Source organism: Poecile atricapillus, chromosome 1 (genome assembly GCF_030490865.1).
Source record: "Poecile atricapillus isolate bPoeAtr1 chromosome 1, bPoeAtr1.hap1, whole genome shotgun sequence".
NCBI classification, from domain to species: Eukaryota; Metazoa; Chordata; class Aves; order Passeriformes; family Paridae; genus Poecile; species Poecile atricapillus.
In genome coordinates, this window is record NC_081249.1 from 29,761,654 (window position 1) to 29,778,487 (window position 16,834).

Here is a 16,834-nt window from a genome sequence, read left to right on the forward strand (position 1 = left end):
AATCTTTCAAGTTTTCAGGGGCAAACCTCTTGCCAGCTAATCATTTCTGGAGTTGCTGGGATTTGACTTTTTTTTTTTTTTTTTTTTTTTTTTTAAATAAAGACCAACCAGCACATATGTCTCTATGGGACTTCTTTTATTGTACCACAAAAAAATATTGTGGTTTCCTATGTGACTTGCAAAATAAAGTTTCCAAGAAGAGAAAACAAAGACAAAGACAAAATTCATCTTCAAAACTAATCCCCCTGATAAAAGGATATGCCATCTCGTCTTGTGCTACATTGAAGTAGACAGCTAACCATCAACCATGATAACCAAAACCTGTCCCCCACACTCACTTTTACACAAGGACACAAAATAATCATACTAAATGCGGTTGTTTGAAAGAAAGTATCAGGAAAATCAATGGTGACTTACAATCATCTGTCTACACTTAAGAGTTATTAGGAGTCTCATTTAGGGGAGAAATGGGAAAACCCTTATCTTGAATACTGTGGCAAACCTCCGAAAAGAACTATGAAAAAAAGGAGCCAGAAATCATAACTGCACATTCACAGAATAAAAAACCAAAAAACACCAGCACAAATTGCAAATCGGTTTATTTTTAAGTAGTACTGCAAGTCCTAGTCATTGGTTTGTTTTTTCATTTCAAAGCATATGAAATAAGGAAGCTGAAAAAATCTGCCTCCATTTCAACATCTTTTCCTCATATTTTTCCTCTTTTACATGGAAAATAAGAAGGTTCTGTTTTTAAACACAAATTTTAAAAAGGAAGGAAGGAAATCAACTTTAAATACTTTTTTGAGAAAGCTAAGTCTAAACACAATGTAAAAATTTGACAATTATGATTATCTGAATTCTCTAAGTCCCTAAATTTATTTTTTAAAGGTTCCAGCCTAAATATTATTCATTTCTGAAGAACATGAATTCAACATCTACTAGGACAATAGCACCTCATCTGATGGATCTATCCTGCTCCCAGTTTTCCTGGTGACACCTCAAATTAACTCTAGTCAGCAAAGGCTGTGGAAAATTACACAGTTGTGAACCCCACAGCCAGGAAAATGAGACACTGCTCCTAAGGAGTATTTACTACACCTTTACATAGTAAAAAGTACCATGAAATGCTATTGGAAATCTTTCCCTTTGATTACATGTTTTCATTCCTAGATTTTGCTTTCTCTCCCATCAATACAGCCCAATGAAGAATATATTCTAGATACATATACCTCTGAGAACCAGCTGAAAGGAATTCCATGACAGACGCTATTCTGGCAATAAACATGATGTTAGAACCTACATAACCTCAGAAAAAAATTTTTAAAAAGCAAGCAAAATTCTTATTTGCATTCAGATGATATTCTTCAAGGCTGGAGCATAAAAACTCCTGCTGCTTCAGACCACCTTGAAAAGGAAGCAGCATGTCATTTTCTCACAGTGATGCACAAAAGTGGATTTGGGTCCAGAAATACCAAGCTACTCTCAAGCAGTTTGATACAGCCATATGCCTCTTACTTTTTCTCTCACAAGTAGATGAGATACTGTTTCTTGCCATTAGAATTTGGTCATGTTTCAGAACTGGCCACTTTCCACTCTCCAGGATACCCAACCCAAGCACAGTTCTTTGATAGATTCTCAGTGAATTTCTGCGCATGCAGTTAGCAGAGCTGAGACACAGCATGAGAATATCTGGTTTCCAGAGTAGTAGCACAGTCTAGAAAGCTTCCCATTCTCAAGAAATACAAACTATTTTCAGTTTCCTAAGCATTACATAGTTTAAAAAGAAAACATATACCAGATACCACAGAATTGTTCAACAGTCTAAAAATCCACAGATTTCATTCCTTTCCATTTGCTGAACACATTTGGTACCAACTGTTCAGCAGAAACACATTTAGTGTTGTGATGAGTTTTAAATTATACTGCTATGTCATGGATTTCCCCAGCCCTTTTAAGAAGCAAGGGTAAGATCTGTTGCTCAGGAGACAAAGCTTGCACAGAGCAGATTCTTGCAGCAATAAGCAAATCAGACAATCATGGAGGGGCAATAAGAATTGGAACAGAATGACAAGAAAAATGCTGATGATAGAAATAGACTTTTAATTTATCAACTGCAGTTTTGATTTTTTAAGAATGGTCTTCACAGCTATATTGAGAGACCGCCAGCTATTCACCAGTCTTCACAGAAGTAAACGTGAACGCCGTTTATTTCTATCTTTAGCACACCTTTTATAGGGTTCTACAGGGTCTGCGGGCTAAGCAAGTTACCATTGGCTAATACACACAGGTTTACATTTTTTCTCCTACACAAAAGGATATTGTTTTGCTTTACTCTCTCTTCTGCAGGAAGGTTTCAAGGACTTTAGCCTTTAATATCACGACTTATTTCAAAGACTGGTTTGTGCAGATAGGCCTTTACTAATATATAAAATATATCAACACAGCTATTTCTTCATACAATATTTATGTGGACCACAGCTACTTAATAGCCTATCGCCATCACCATGTTTACTTTTAATATTTGGTGGAGACTAACACAACAAATTGTGTCACTATGCAAAACTTGTAACAGAAATAAAACTGCACAGAGCTGGTTTTGGTTTTTTTTAGGGTGTAATTTATGGAAGGGATGAGCAGTTTCCTCAAAGAAAACATCTACTTTGTAGTATAAAGACTATGCAAAATATTTAAATAAGTGCTTCTTAACTTCCCTTTGCTGCAGAACCATTCCAAGTTAGCGGCATCAAATGCACTTGAGAATAAGATACCTTTTTCCTGGATGGCATTTGATAGCGCACATTTTTCCAGAACCTTGTATTTGCTGAACAAGATTTCTCTGAGAAGTCCCCTTTCCATGGAATGGCTCCGTGTTTTTGCTTAATGTATCTGATTGATTCTGGCATGCTTGTGTAGTCCCGTATTTCACCCATTTCTATAAGAATCACTTGAATCCCATCACGGATGAGCGCATTATACATAGCTAGTTGTTGCTCAGAGGTGTCTTCTAACAGGCAGCACCTAGATGTTTCTGATCCCAAAATAATCATCAGTCTTCTGCTTTGCTTAAGGGTTTCATCAGCAACACTGACCACAGCTGTAAGTGATGAAGGAACAATTAAAGTCTGCATGGAAACTACAACTGGTGTAAAAGAGTTCTCTTTTTTAAAATTGCAAACGTGAAGATGTGGCTAGCTCAGAGCAGTGGTTGCTTTAAGATCTTCACACGGACAGTCATGATTCATGATCCATTGCATTACATAACTTATAAATAAACTGTTTTCTTCAGCCCTCTGGAGAAGATACCATTAAAAAAAAAACCTCAACAGCTATTATTATTTGTTATTAATGCTATTAAGTCCTCATTTGTTCATCACTAAGAAAGTACAGACCCTCATAACATTAGAATAGAATTTTCAGTAAGGAAAAAGAAAAGAAAAAAAAATTGCATTGGGCAACTTATCCATTAAAAATAAATGAATACAGCTTTCTTTTCCAAAAGTGTGGGTTTTAATTTATAGATAAACTTACAACCTGAGAACAATGTGTCAAAAGGCAACCTGTTACCTCTGCTAATTAAGACATACCTTCTCCTGGTAAATCATCCCTTCCTAATATGAAAAGGTTATATCCACATTGTTTTTCTAAAACATCTGGGAGTATCCTACGAACAAAGGTTTCCAGACAACAGATACTTCTGCCTTCACTGCCTTTTGTGTACAGGACATATGCATCATAGATTTTCCCATCTGAAACAAACACAAACATTTTTATTAAAAAACTGAAACTTAGAGAAATGCCTTTATTACAAAGTTTCATTTTTGGATTGTTTAGAAATATTAATGGGGGGCTGATTTTACCCATCTGACAGAACCACCTCACGGAAGTAAAATGCTCTATGAATCAAAATAAAGATGATCAGCCATATAATCTGATTTCCTTTCCCATTCTGGGGATGGAGGAGTCACCAAATGAGCTGGGTGGGACCTGCAGGAAGGAGCTCCCAGCCCCAGAGGGGCCAGGACATTGAGGAATTACCCTCTCACAGGACTTTCTTCACCACCTCTCCTGAAAGAAACTCAACAGCAGTTATCTCCACTTCTGACTAACCACAAGAGAAGGTGGAAAAATGGCAATTCTTTCTTGTAATAATCCTGGGAGGGCTTTTCACAGGTAGCAGAAAAGGCCAGAAGGCTTCTGAGGTTTTGAGAGTTAAGGCTCCATTGCAAGCAGGACTGAAAGAACACAGCCAAAATCAGATCTCTAGTTCAACAACTTAAAAACTTTGACTTTTTTCTTTTTTCCCCTTTTAATTAGAACTCTATTACAGTATTAGAGAAAAACTGAATTTTTGACCAGGAGTTGAAATTACTTTTCCATGAAAACATTTAGGACAGCCATGAGTAAACATTAACTATCTTAATGTATGTAATCCATTCACTTTCAAGGCATGGGGAACTTCAGACAGCCTAATTCTGAGAACTGACATGAAATATATCTATGATGTTGTGCTTATTTCAAACTTTTCACACCTATCCAATATATTTGCCTACAGTGCATTAAACTATAACACATTAGAAGAATCCCAGAACACAGAACTCACAGCAGATTTTCTCTTTGATATGTCAGCATCATAACTGACAGGACTGAGAAGGAAAGCGAGGGTAATGGAGAGAAATTGCAAAATGAAAAAAAAAAGAAGCCAAATAAAATTAATCTCTGACAAATGAGTCTGATTTTCAAAATAAATATTTAACACACGTCTTTAAACATCCAGTTTACAGGATGTAGCTCTGCTGACACCTATTGTTCATCATCAGAGTGACCACAAATCTACAAGTAAAAAACCTACAGAAAAGCAAAACCAAAACATGCTCATTTTGGAATAACCTATAGTTCCTTTGGCCTATCTCACTATGATTGCCTTCAGCATTACACAGTTTTTATTACTTCAAGTGTAATTATATATTTTACCCGTATGACTGAAGAAATCCTGCACAAAATGTCTTGGTGCATATCTGGGAATTCCTTATGGAAGTTCTATGTACTACATAATCCAAATATTTCTCAGAAGTAATGGCAAGTGAAAAAAGTCAATAGGCTAATTACACTTACATACCTGGTCACAATCACATACCTGGTCACACTCACATACCTTCCTTACTTGTAAGGGCACAGACAGAATTACGGTACCAAAGCACCAAATCAATCTTGAAAATCTTGTAGATTATTAAAGTAATAAATGTCAAAATTAACAAAGAGACAAGCCCTCCAGTCAACCATCTTCGTATGTCAGGAACTGCACAAAATGATAAGAAATTTTTTTAAACATTGAATTTGTCCAAATCTGATCTTTCACATTAATTCAATTCAAATTTGAATATTACATTTTTCATTCCTATTTACGTTGTTTTTTAAATAATGATAAATACAATGCTATAGTGATTTCTTCCGTATGCCCAGGCACATGCATACTGCAGGCTGTAATACATCTGTTTTCTTTCAACATGATACACGAGAATTTGGTATCAAAACACCTTCTGAGGACATACAGATCATCACCTCAAAATTAGGCCTCAAAAATAATAGTACTTCTTACCTCTGTGTTTTAATATAATATAGGATGCAACTTGCCCAAAGGCATTTGAAGCTTGACAGACAAAAGGCTGTTCATAATCTTCACTGCTCACTTCTGAAATTATCAGCTTCTCAGAATGTATAGGGCGCCCATCGTAAGAAGTTTCTTCCCTGTCCAAAAAGTGAAAAATAGAACTATAAAACCATAGGCCTTTCAGGAATGGCTTCATCTCTAACATCTGCAGCACAACAGTGGTTATTTCCTTCTGCAAATGTCAACCACATTTCACAACAGATGAACAATTACATAATACAGAAGAGAGCCAAACAGTCAGACCTCTCCCAGTACTGACATTTAGCATATGCATTGGAAAACACTGAGACATCAAGAGGTTATCTTATCTGCAGCTGTGTTTCCCCAAAGAAATGTAAGGTTTCTACAGCTGGAAGTTAAAAATACGCCTTACGAACCTAAGTAAACTCTTGTTATGAGCTTCCCAATGCCTTTGAGAGGAGATGGACATAGATATTTCACAATAGGATATAACATGCAGGGAATGAATGAACCAACATCACTAATGCAAGTGACCAAAGATGACCATGTAAGCATTAGGTAGCACAAAAAATAACATTGCTTTTGCAATATCAATTCAGTGACTGTGTGCCTCTGCATTCTGGCTGAATTGTTTATAGCACTACAGTTCTATATGAAAGTAAAATATATTACTTTTGCATAGTGTTTTCCCTTGGTGAGCACCCAAATAAGCCAGCATTTTATTTCTCCCTTTGTTTTATGATGAAAACTTATTTCTTGAAACTATATTCTTGCTTTGTAGACATCATTCTCTTTTCTTCACTGGTGTTTTGGTCCTAGATATTGCTCCAGAATTTACAAAAATTATCACATTTGTTTATTCACAGCACCACCATAAGGGCTGACAAAAAAAATTGAAATTTTTAGTTCAAAACCTGTAATGTCTAAGAAAATGTCAGAGTGCCTCTTGCTCCAATTTGAGTTGTTTTTTCCAGTCAGGTATAATTTCTTTTCTTCTAATTCCATTTACCCTGCTTTTCACCATCACCTTATCTCCCACGTGACCTTCACATGCTTTACTCAGTCCAAGTCCTCCCAAAACCCACCTCATCACTGGAAATCAGTTTTCCAGTTCTAACTCCTAAGCTTAAGCACAAATACCCTCAATAAAGTCTTCCATTAGCTCTTCAGTTGATCTCAGTTAAATTTCTCTAATGTAATGCTCTTAAACCTAGAAATCTAATTTTTTCCTGTATAGCATAGATTTGCCTTCTTGCCACCTTTCAGACAGGCAGATGTGGAACGTACAATAAAGAGACTGTCTGAAGATCATGCACCTGAACATGCCTGATCTGACCAAAAGAGGTCTCTGCCAGGCCAGAGCTTGCTCAAAAGCAACTGTATTACAATTATGGGCCTGCAACAAAACAGCTTTTCCCAACACTGGAAATTCAGACTGATTTTTTACAATGAGCAAGAAATGCACAATCACACATGAAGCCCATGTGCCTACTATGTTTAAAATTTCTATTTCAAAGCAAGAAGCCAGTTGGACAAGGCCAGCATTAGAGTTTTTAAGAATGCTATTTAAAGCAAGGGGAAAATGTTGCTAAATATTTTAATGTCAAAGGGAGAAAGCTCCACTTTGGTTGTCAACACAGTATTTTCTAATCTGGAAATATACTTACTCAGAGGAACTTGTAAAAATTCTGCTCATATAAAATGTATCAATATGCACACCGTTGACTGTCCAGTACACCTTATACCCATAAGCACCTGTTGCATTGCAATCCACAGTAACCTCTGAGCCTATAAAATTGTGTTACAAAGTTAAAAGTTAATTTCCACAACCTAATTAAAGTCAATACAATCCTGTTCACAGTTTCACACACACACACCAGCTAAGGATGATAGCAAACCCTTTCAGAAAAGTTACTCTAAGAGAGGGTCTATACTCTCAGTTATCTGAAGGTCCAGAAAGAGAATGGTAGGATTAAAGAAGCTGAATCCAGAAAAAAGATGCTCCCCTTGGGGCATCACTCTGCCTGCAGATTCGAGATAGACCTGTTCTTAGAATCACTTCCACAGTGATGGAAAGCAACAGATCTGATAGATAATCACTTGAGTTCCTACAATTTTCCTTGCATCTGAGAAATCTGTAGGACTTTGTAAGTAACATGCCTCTTTTCTTTCCCTCTCACCCCTCATTCCTCCTTTGGGAGATCAACAGAAACTGATCTGGTCACTGAAGTATTTTTTTTAAAAAAAAATGAAACCAAGAATAGGACACTACTTGAGAATACATCTTATTTTTGTAATAAAATATGATGAATAAATATGAAAATAAAATATGAAAATAAAATATGAGAATTCATATTTTCTCTAGAGAAGACTACTTACCAAGTTCCACTTCAATGGAGTTGTTTCTTGGGTAAGTTATTTCTGGAGGCTTTTTTGGTGTGGTCACTAAGCAAAAGAAAGAAAACGATTTTCAGAAAACCAGAGGCAGTTGCAGTCTGTTTCATGCTCTATAATGCAAGTACAACCTAAAAACACCCCTCATACTAAAGACAAGGTTGTCAGCTATTTTATAACAAAATATCACTCAGTACTGAAAGTACCATATCTCAGGTAGTCATTACTGCACATTTAGGTGAAAAACAGTAGTCCTAAGCATGTCTATCCATTAGGTCTTTTCACTTCAGTCTTTACAAAGTTGAAACAAAAATTTGGAGTTGTTATGAGCACACAGTGAAATTATTTACTTACCTTCTACAACTAGACTGATATCTCGTGAAATGTTATATTGTTTCCCATTGTAGGTATATGTTGTTTCACATGTATAGTTTCCTCCATCATGTACAGTCACATTGAAAATTATAAGGTCACTGTTTGAAAGGGCAAACCTTTTTCCCTCCAGCAGCTTGCAGTCCTAAAAGTGTGCAGAGAACTCTGTTATTTCATATCTCTGAATATTTCCATGGTTTGTCTCTCTTCGATACAATCTGAAGTTTCAATGGACCACAGCATAAGGATGGGCACCCTGCAGAGGCTGAGGAAGAGTGAGGACAGTGGAATATGAGGAAATACACACTTCATTTCAGTTGAAATTTTAATTTAAAGATAGCCCAGTTCATTCCCTTTGGAAAACAACTTTGGCTATTAGAGAAATAAGAAAGTAAAATGTGAGTTGTCAAAGTATTCATCAATGAAGCATCACGCAATAATTAGCCTTTATTTGTAAGGAGCCTCAGTACTAGCGGTAGCATACAGACTGCATGAGCCTGAGGCAGGAATCTGGCAGAAGGCACTACATTGTTGTAGCAGAAAGAGCCTTTAAGAGAGTGTGAACAACATGAAATAGAATAATATAGACCAGTAATGAGCACCTAATGGATGTGCCACAGTAAACCTGTTCCCACACAAAACTCTCTTTCCCTGGCAAGCGAACAGATACCGCAGTGGCTACATGGGTCAGCATCACTCCTACACCTCAGCTGAAATTCTGTCCTGATAATCAAGAGCTCTTTTAAAAGACAGAAAGTCTTGATCCTATTTCAATTTGTTTTAAAATAATTTTTCTCCAATTTACAGTAAATCTTTAGTTCTTCTGCTCCAATTCTTAGAGAGCACTGATTTTTATCATAAATAATGAACAGCTGCAAGACAGAACAAAACACTATGTTCTCACCTTATACCAACGAACAGGCTGAATATTATTTTCTTTCCTGAAATAACCCAAGTGGGGACACACGACCTTTGCAGAATATGATGTGAATATCACCTCCTCTACAGCAAATTTTTCATTCAAGCATAAACCATCACTCCTTTCAAAAACTGTTACTTTTGTACACGTTTTCTTGCAGCTTGTCAAATTCCTGCAATTACAGAACACAAATAAATTATTTTGCAGGTCAAAAATGTATGGCATTTTTTTTGGAGAAGAAAGAGATGAAAAAATGTTTACAGTTTCTTTAATAGATTTACTGTTGCCTACAAAGGAAAAAAAAAAAAAACCAAACCAAAATAGATTTCATTTCCCCAAACTAAAGTTAGCTTTTGTAGATGCATTTCCCCTTCTTCATTTGTATTTCTCTTACCCTCAAAATTTGACTTGTTTTCTAAAAGATACTCTCTTTGCAACTCTTTTATGTAAAAATATAGGTTTGGGGTTTTTTTTTAACTTTCACCTTATGACACATTCATAATCTCCAGAATCTTCTAACATTGCAGGAAGAAACAAAATTAAATTCTTCTGCTGATGAACTCTAGACAGCTTGTCTCTAGGCACAGGTGTCTGGTTTCCAACTTTGTACCACGTTAAGTTGTAGTCTCCACTTTTCAAGCTCCTTTCCAGTGAACATTTAATAACAAGAGGCTGCCCATCAGGCACAAGATTTTGCCTCAACATCACATCATAGGCTTCACATTTCTCTAAAGGAAAGAGATAAACATTAAAGAAAAACTCAAACACTCTTCAAGAATATACTGAACTCATTTTATGATTATATTTAAAAAGTTGATTGGAGTTTTCACCTCCGTTCTCAAGTCAACTACTAAAAATACAATTTTAATCCCTTATCTTTACAGTTGAGAGTACTACTCAGTAAATTACAGATACAGTTATGCCACTGAAATGAAATGCTGTTTTTTGAATGCAATCTTTACGCTCAGTAGAATGTCTTTGTTTGCAGCGACTTGTCACTTGCATGTTTTATTTCAGATGCAGATTACTAAAGTACTCGTGTTTCTCCAGTCTGTTTCATGGGCATGCACAAAAACACACACATGCCCACAAATTTCACATTAAATGTCCTTATTTTTTAGCTTCTCTTAACTGTAATCAAAGTAATCCTTCAAGACAGACTATGCTGTTGATACCTAAATGTCCTGAAGTGGAAGATTGTACAAATACTAAGTTTGCTATGGGAATTTCAATTCACCTTCATTTTATGAACATTTAGAGAGGAATCATGACAATCAGCAATGAGCTCATTCTCTTTACTTCTGACACAGATGTTTGGTTTGGGCTTTTTTTTTTTTTTCTTTTCTAATATGACAAAAAAGGCACCATCTCTGGATACCATGGTCACATTCCCAAGTCAGTAGTATATTTACCAAAACTTCTTTGCATTGTTATTATATGAGAATTCCCACAGAGAGTCATGCAAGTGTCTGTCATGCAAGCCAAAAATCCTGTCTCTGATAGCTATCAGTGCAAAATGTGCAGAAGAGAGGAGGACACAACAAATACAATACAGACTGGTATTTCAGTCCCTTTCTTTCCTCTTATATTCTGCATGAAAAAAACATTCATTGGCTTTTATAAATTCTCTGAGTATCACAGATTTCTTGTTATGCGAAATGGTAAACTTCCTCTCATCTGCCTGCTCTATGGTATTTACATTTTTATAGACCTTTATCCCATCTTACTTCTGTCTCTTTACCTCAGAGTCCTTCATTTAAAGACTTCTCATACGGAAGCCATCCCATATCAGACAACACTGTCACTCATCTCTCCACTTCCTCTGATACCACTTTTCTGAGATGGAATGACCAGAACTGCACAGTTCAGCTGGCACACATTCACTGTGGACTTGAAGAGTACCATAATGAGGCTTTCTCTTTTCTGCTCTGCTGCTTTCCAACAATTCCAGTTTTCTGCCCACCACTGATAACAGAGTTAATGACTCCAGAGATCATCCAGAGATATCAAAGCAGCATTTAACCAAGCATTTAACCAAGTACTTAATGCTCACATCACACTCATATAGCATACTTGCTTCTGCTATACCTCATACCCCTTCACATCCACTTGATTTTACTGACATTCTATCACTAAACTATTTGATATCCGGACACCCTCTGCAGAGCAAGCATCAGTTTTAACCACCAAAGAATAATTTTGTGTCATCCGCAGTTCCCATCACCTCACCACAGATCTTTTTCAAATTACTTATCCAAACACTGAATTACTCAGGTATCTATCTGTGTTGACTGCCCCATAACAACTGTGATGATTACGAAATACTGTGGCCACAGGAACTAGTAACCTTTTTCTACCAGTTAATGCTAATACTCTGAAACAGTGTAAGATACACCAGTACATGCAAAAGACCACTGAGCTGGAAAGCAGATCTGCAGAGAACATTTGGGTCCTGGTAGGCCACAAACTGATCATGAGCCACCAATGCTCCCTCATGGCAGAAGGCTAGCACTGTCCTGGAATGCATTAGGTCATGCCTGATTTGAATTTACTGGAGAGAGCCCAGCAGATAGCCACAAACATGATTCAGGGAGCAGAGCACCTCTCACATGAGTAGAGAATGAAAGAGCAGGAACTGCTCAGCTTAGAGAAAAAAAGGTCTGAGGAGTGGGTGGGTGGATCTTATTAATGTGTGTAAATATCTGATGGGTGGGAATGAAGAACAATGAGACAGACTTTTGCCAGCATTATGCACTGATAGGACAAGAGACAATGAGCACAAACTGAAACATAAGACATTCTATCTGAACACAAAAAAAGACTTTTTTTTTTATTGTAAGGGAGATCAAACAGTGGAACAAGATGCCCAAAGAAGTTGAAGTATTTCCATTTGCAGAGATTTTAAAAAACTTGACCCTGTAAGGTTAGATGTCAAGAGCTCCTATCCAACCTAAATGATTCTGTTATAAGTTGAAAGATAAAATACCACATATTATGTTTTATAGGTTCCTGCTCTTGGCACTATTTAAAGGAACTCATTGGCATGCATGTAAATTTTATTATTACAGCCATTTTCACAGAAAGTCAGTATTGTGTGAAAAAAAAGTTCCATAAGTTCAGAACAAAACTTTCCATAGCCACCGATAGACTTACTTGCAATAATTAAAGAGAGAAATGCTGTTGCAATGTTATATGAAAACAGTGCTTTTGCTGTCATATTTCCCTGCCAAAATGGAAAGAAAAATTTCAATTAGTGGCTTCCAATATGAACTTCCATAATGTAAACATTTGCATTACACAATTAATGCGTTATACAATTAATACAGTAATTACACAATTTAAAGACGACAAGTGAAATACAGGAATTGTCTTTGACTTTTGAGCCTGTTACCTGCTTGTTTTACCTGACAGCTCCTAATTATTACACCAGAAGAAAAAAAAAATTAAAAAATGAGTGAACATCTCCTATTTCAGCCTGTCAAGCACTTGGTTTTCTTATATCTCTAGCACAGTCCTTCCCACTTCTTGCTTTCCTAAGCTACAATCCTAGATTCTCTAACTCTCCCTTAGATGGAATCTGATTTCATAATTCTGACTTTTTTTTTGCCACCCACTTTGTACTGCATCCGGTTATGCTACAACATGTCTGAGATGGGGAGGACAGGACAGAACTTGCATACAGTCTTCAAAATAAAAGTGCACTATGGATTTATAAACAAAGACAATTATTTGTTTTTTCTGGAATTTTTTCCTTATGATGTTTAGCCATATATTTGTTCTTTGAGTATCACTGAGTATTGATCTGATATTTCCATGGGCTTATGTGGTAAAATTTCAAGATCTCATCATTGGGTGCTAAGAATCAGGCAAACTCAGTCAGCTGTTGAGCACATGATGTTAGGATTTTGGCCATATGTTTTCATTTTAAGTTTTCTTTATATTTCTCTAAAACAATTTTATTCTGCTGTTATTACCCAGTCATTTACTATTGAGATATCTTTGTGCCACTCTTTGCAATTTACACCTCCATGTTCTAGCCTGAATTGCTTTGTATTGCTGGCAAATTCTGCCACTGAAACAGATTCCCTCTGATCATCAAAGTACATGCTGAGGAGAAAAGTTGTTCAGGACTCTAGTAGTGGTATTTCTTCACCTAAAATCTAGATATTTATCTTTTACATGTTTATTTATATATTTGAGAATGATTGTCAGGACTCTTCAGTAGTCCCCTGATCCCTAACATGCTTGGAGAAGGATCTCAGTTGCATGCCTCTGGCAAGCTGCTCCTTAGCTTGACCTGCTTTACTGGCTTTTTTACTGTTCAGCCTACCACAGTGTTTTACAGCTCAGTGAGAGGACAAATGCAACCATTCCAGCTGAAGTATGAGCAGGAGAAGCCCATCCTGATCATTGGTGGTCACTGAGCTGATCACCATTTTCTACTAGAGTCCAAAATGACACTTCTGGCTGCTGTGCCTTTCTTCACCAGACTGACTCGGAAGTGTGCCATGTATTGAGTCATCCACAATACTTCTTGCAGTGCCTGCTTCTCTTCTTCCCTTCTCTTTCCTCCTCCCTCCTTACGAATTTCCACTCAAATTAGCAGGCAGGTCTTTTCTTGTCTAGCTCTAAGATGGGATGAGTCCCTGAAAGAATCCTGACCCTAGAAATACATAAAACATTAAAATCTCTGGAGGTAAGTTATATGTGTTTGTACAAAAGCTACAATTTTTTTTTCCATTATTTGTGATGCTCAGTAACTCTTAAAAATCTATATTTTTTTATTTTAAAACAAAGAGGAAAATATTGTAACAGATACAATTTAAAGATAAAACAGGATTGAATAGACTCCACTTATGAGAAAGTATTTTCTTTATGACTTCTCTGCATCACTGGTTTTTCACACACCATTCTCTTACAACATTACCTTGCTCCAGTGTTCTGTCTCACAAGCGTTCTCAAGAAGTTTTTTGCCCCACCAGTAGATTCACCCAATGCAGAAGTAGTATTTTACCACATCCTGAAAGAAAGTCTTCCAGGATCCTGCTTTTCTATAATTTCAATGATCTTTCTATCTGTTTACATTTATTATTTTCCCTTCTGACTTACAAACATATATACATATAGCCTTGTGTAAAACCATATGCACTACTTTGAGGAGACTCCCTTGTGTCTCACTTTCTGTGATGAAAAATTTCAGTTTCTATGGAAGGTAGACATAATAGCAAAATTAGGCTCTTTCCTGTGCATGCATTCACATAAATTAGGATGAAAATAACACACATATAACTGCATAACTAATTGCAAATGTTTTTCCTACCACATTCTGCCATGACAAACAGCTAAATGTCTCCCTTTTCCCAGCCATTCTGTCCACATGTTGAGCACTCAATCGACCTGTGGAGCTTTATCATTCACAACAGACTTCAGTTCTAGTTATCTTTGCCCATATTTTCTAAAGGGGGAAAAAAAAAAATCAGGTATGTGTAGCCATGTCCATAGTTTCACCCTGAAAGGAAATACTTTTATCAGCTGCAGTTTAAAAAAAAATATTGCAGCCAACCCCCCTCCCCCCCCAAAAAACCCATCAACTGTCTGACATAGGTCTTCAATGATACACGCCTGAATTACAATTACAGTATTGATGATAGGATGTAGGCATAATTTTCATTAAAATTTCTCATTAATTTCTTTTAACATTCTTTTCATCTGCTTTTTAGTCCTTTCAAAGTTCATCTACTCCAGAAAAGAAGTCTCCTCAAAACTTCAAAGGATCGCAGGTTCCACTTGCCTGCCACAAGATTGGCAAACTTGTGGCAGGCTTATTTGCATCTCTTATTCAAAAGCACAAACTGATCCAAACATGCAACAGTCCTCAGAACTGAGAGAACCAACAGAAAGTCCAAGTATCACGCTATTTATGGTATATAAGCCTAGGAACATTTTAAATCATAAAAAAAATGCATATATAGATATATATTTTCATATTACCTTAAATGCTCCTATTAACTGCAAGGTACACCACGCCTCTTCTATCAAGTGTGTCACTTTCGATCATGAAAGGAATGATGACAGCACATATATTCCTTCACTGGACATACCTAGTCAGAGCGGAAGAGCTGAGTTAGCCGCGTCAGGATGTGGTGACAGCACTGCGATTATCCCGATAGCCGCGTTTCTGCGAAACGCTGGCATCCCTCAGCGGGTACGGCAGGAAATACTTTTCCAATACTGCTCATTTAAATTGCCACGTGTTCCTGGGAGCATTCCCTGGGAAGGGGCTGCGGCTGCCGGGGGATGCGGGGTGCCGCGCCAGGCTCGGCGACCTCGGTCGGAGCCACCTCCCAGCCCCAAAAGCGAGGCGTCAGAGCAAAGTACGACCATCGGCGCAGCAGCTCTAGGGATCTCCTGCTCGGCTTATCCCGGGCTGGCTGAGGCCGTCCACCCTGTTCCAGGAGCCGGGAGAGCAGCGCTGTCCGCACCTGTCCCTGGCCCCCGTCACGCCGAGGGCTCGCTGGGGCGATCCCTACCTCGCTCGGGGAATCCCTACCTGCTCCTCGGGGCCGGAGGAGCCCCGCTGCCGCCTCCCGGACAGCCCCGGCAGCCGAGGGACCGCAGCGCCGCTGGCCCGGCACGGGCAGCTCCTCCCAGCGACGCCTTCCCCCGCCTGCCAAGCCAGCCGTGCCCGGGGCAGCGCCGTGTCCAGGGCAGGGCAGGGCAGGGCAGGGCAGGGCAGGGCAGGGCAGGGCAGGGCAGGGCAGGGCAGGGCAGAGCAGAGCAGAGCAGGGCAGGGCAGGGCAGGGCAGGGCAGGGCAGGGCAGGGCAGGGCAGGGCAGGGCAGGGCAGGGCAGGGCAGGGCCACGCCCCGTCCCCGCCCGGAGCAGGTGAGAGGGGCTGGTTAAAAGCAAGCTCCGAAACCCAAAGCGTTTGAGCAGCTACCCCAGCCCCTCGCTGCTGCGGGCTGGGCTCAGCCTCCGCCCCAGGAAATCTTCCAAGATAGCGAGATCTGAGGTGACTGACGTTTGTTTGTTCGTTATCAAAGTACGAACAGCTGCAAACCCACCTAGTTGAAGAGACCGTGTCACTAGAAGAGAAAGAGCCCTTCAGGACGCTGTGCAGGCTGTTGGCAGGAACATCTCAGGGATACCAGCTGATTTATTTTCTTATTCAATAGGCTGTTTTGGCTGCTTGGTCTGGCTTTCCCAGACTGTCACTGAGATATTAGAAGCCTGAAGATACAAGTTAGTCTTATTTAGTCCCCAAGGTTTAATCTACAAACTTAAAAACTACTAAATAGAACTGGTATTTACAGAGTTTACTTAACTCGTGGCTGTTCTGAGAACAGTATGTTCTCTAGGTTCTGGTGATTCTTAGTTCTCTGTTTCACTCTCATGCTACAGCTAGAGCCAGAGTTTTTCAAAGCAGAAGTTCCTCAAACGATTTTGTTAAACATGGCATCAAATGCAGGCAATTTTAACGCTGCCCTGCTACTTACTTGTTGACTAACTACTAAACTAGAT

General features: G+C 38.4%; 1 protein-coding gene across 6 annotated transcripts; it reads right to left on the reverse strand.

The window, feature by feature from the left end:
- Positions 1-458: 458 nt before the first annotated feature.
- LOC131574713 (interleukin-1 receptor-like 2) lies at positions 459-15,871 on the reverse strand. Of its 6 annotated transcripts, XM_058829378.1 has the most exons (13): positions 15,845-15,855; positions 15,306-15,415; positions 14,635-14,823; positions 12,468-12,537; positions 9,799-10,042; positions 9,300-9,486; positions 8,378-8,540; positions 8,009-8,074; positions 7,297-7,417; positions 5,597-5,745; positions 5,153-5,296; positions 3,585-3,746; positions 462-3,094 (listed from the first exon to the last, which is right to left on the reverse strand). In XM_058829378.1, exons 3-13 carry the CDS (start codon positions 14,680-14,682, stop codon positions 2,703-2,705), a joined length of 1,746 nt encoding a protein of 581 aa, XP_058685361.1. In that variant the 5' UTR covers positions 14,683-14,823; positions 15,306-15,415; positions 15,845-15,855; the 3' UTR covers positions 462-2,702. The 6 variants fall into 6 exon arrangements, with proteins under 6 accessions (XP_058685364.1, XP_058685361.1, XP_058685360.1 ...); XM_058829377.1 differs by lacking the exons at positions 15,306-15,415; positions 15,845-15,855 and adding an exon at positions 15,416-15,540 and having other exon boundaries at positions 14,635-14,769; XM_058829379.1 differs by lacking the exon at positions 14,635-14,823 and having other exon boundaries at positions 463-3,094; positions 15,845-15,871.
- Positions 15,872-16,834: the final 963 nt, after the last annotated feature.

Coding starts and splice junctions, on each gene's coding strand:
- LOC131574713 (XM_058829378.1), bottom strand. CDS start 14,682: ATGGCTGGGAAAAGGGAGACATTTAGCTGTTTGTCATGGCAGAATGTG. Junction 8,541..9,299: donor AGCCTGTTCGTTGGTATAAG/GTGAGAACATAG, acceptor GCACACTTTTAG/GACTGCAAGCTGCTGGAGGG. Junction 5,297..5,596: donor TATTATATTAAAACACAGAG/GTAAGAAGTACT, acceptor CATTTTGTGCAG/TTCCTGACATACGAAGATGG.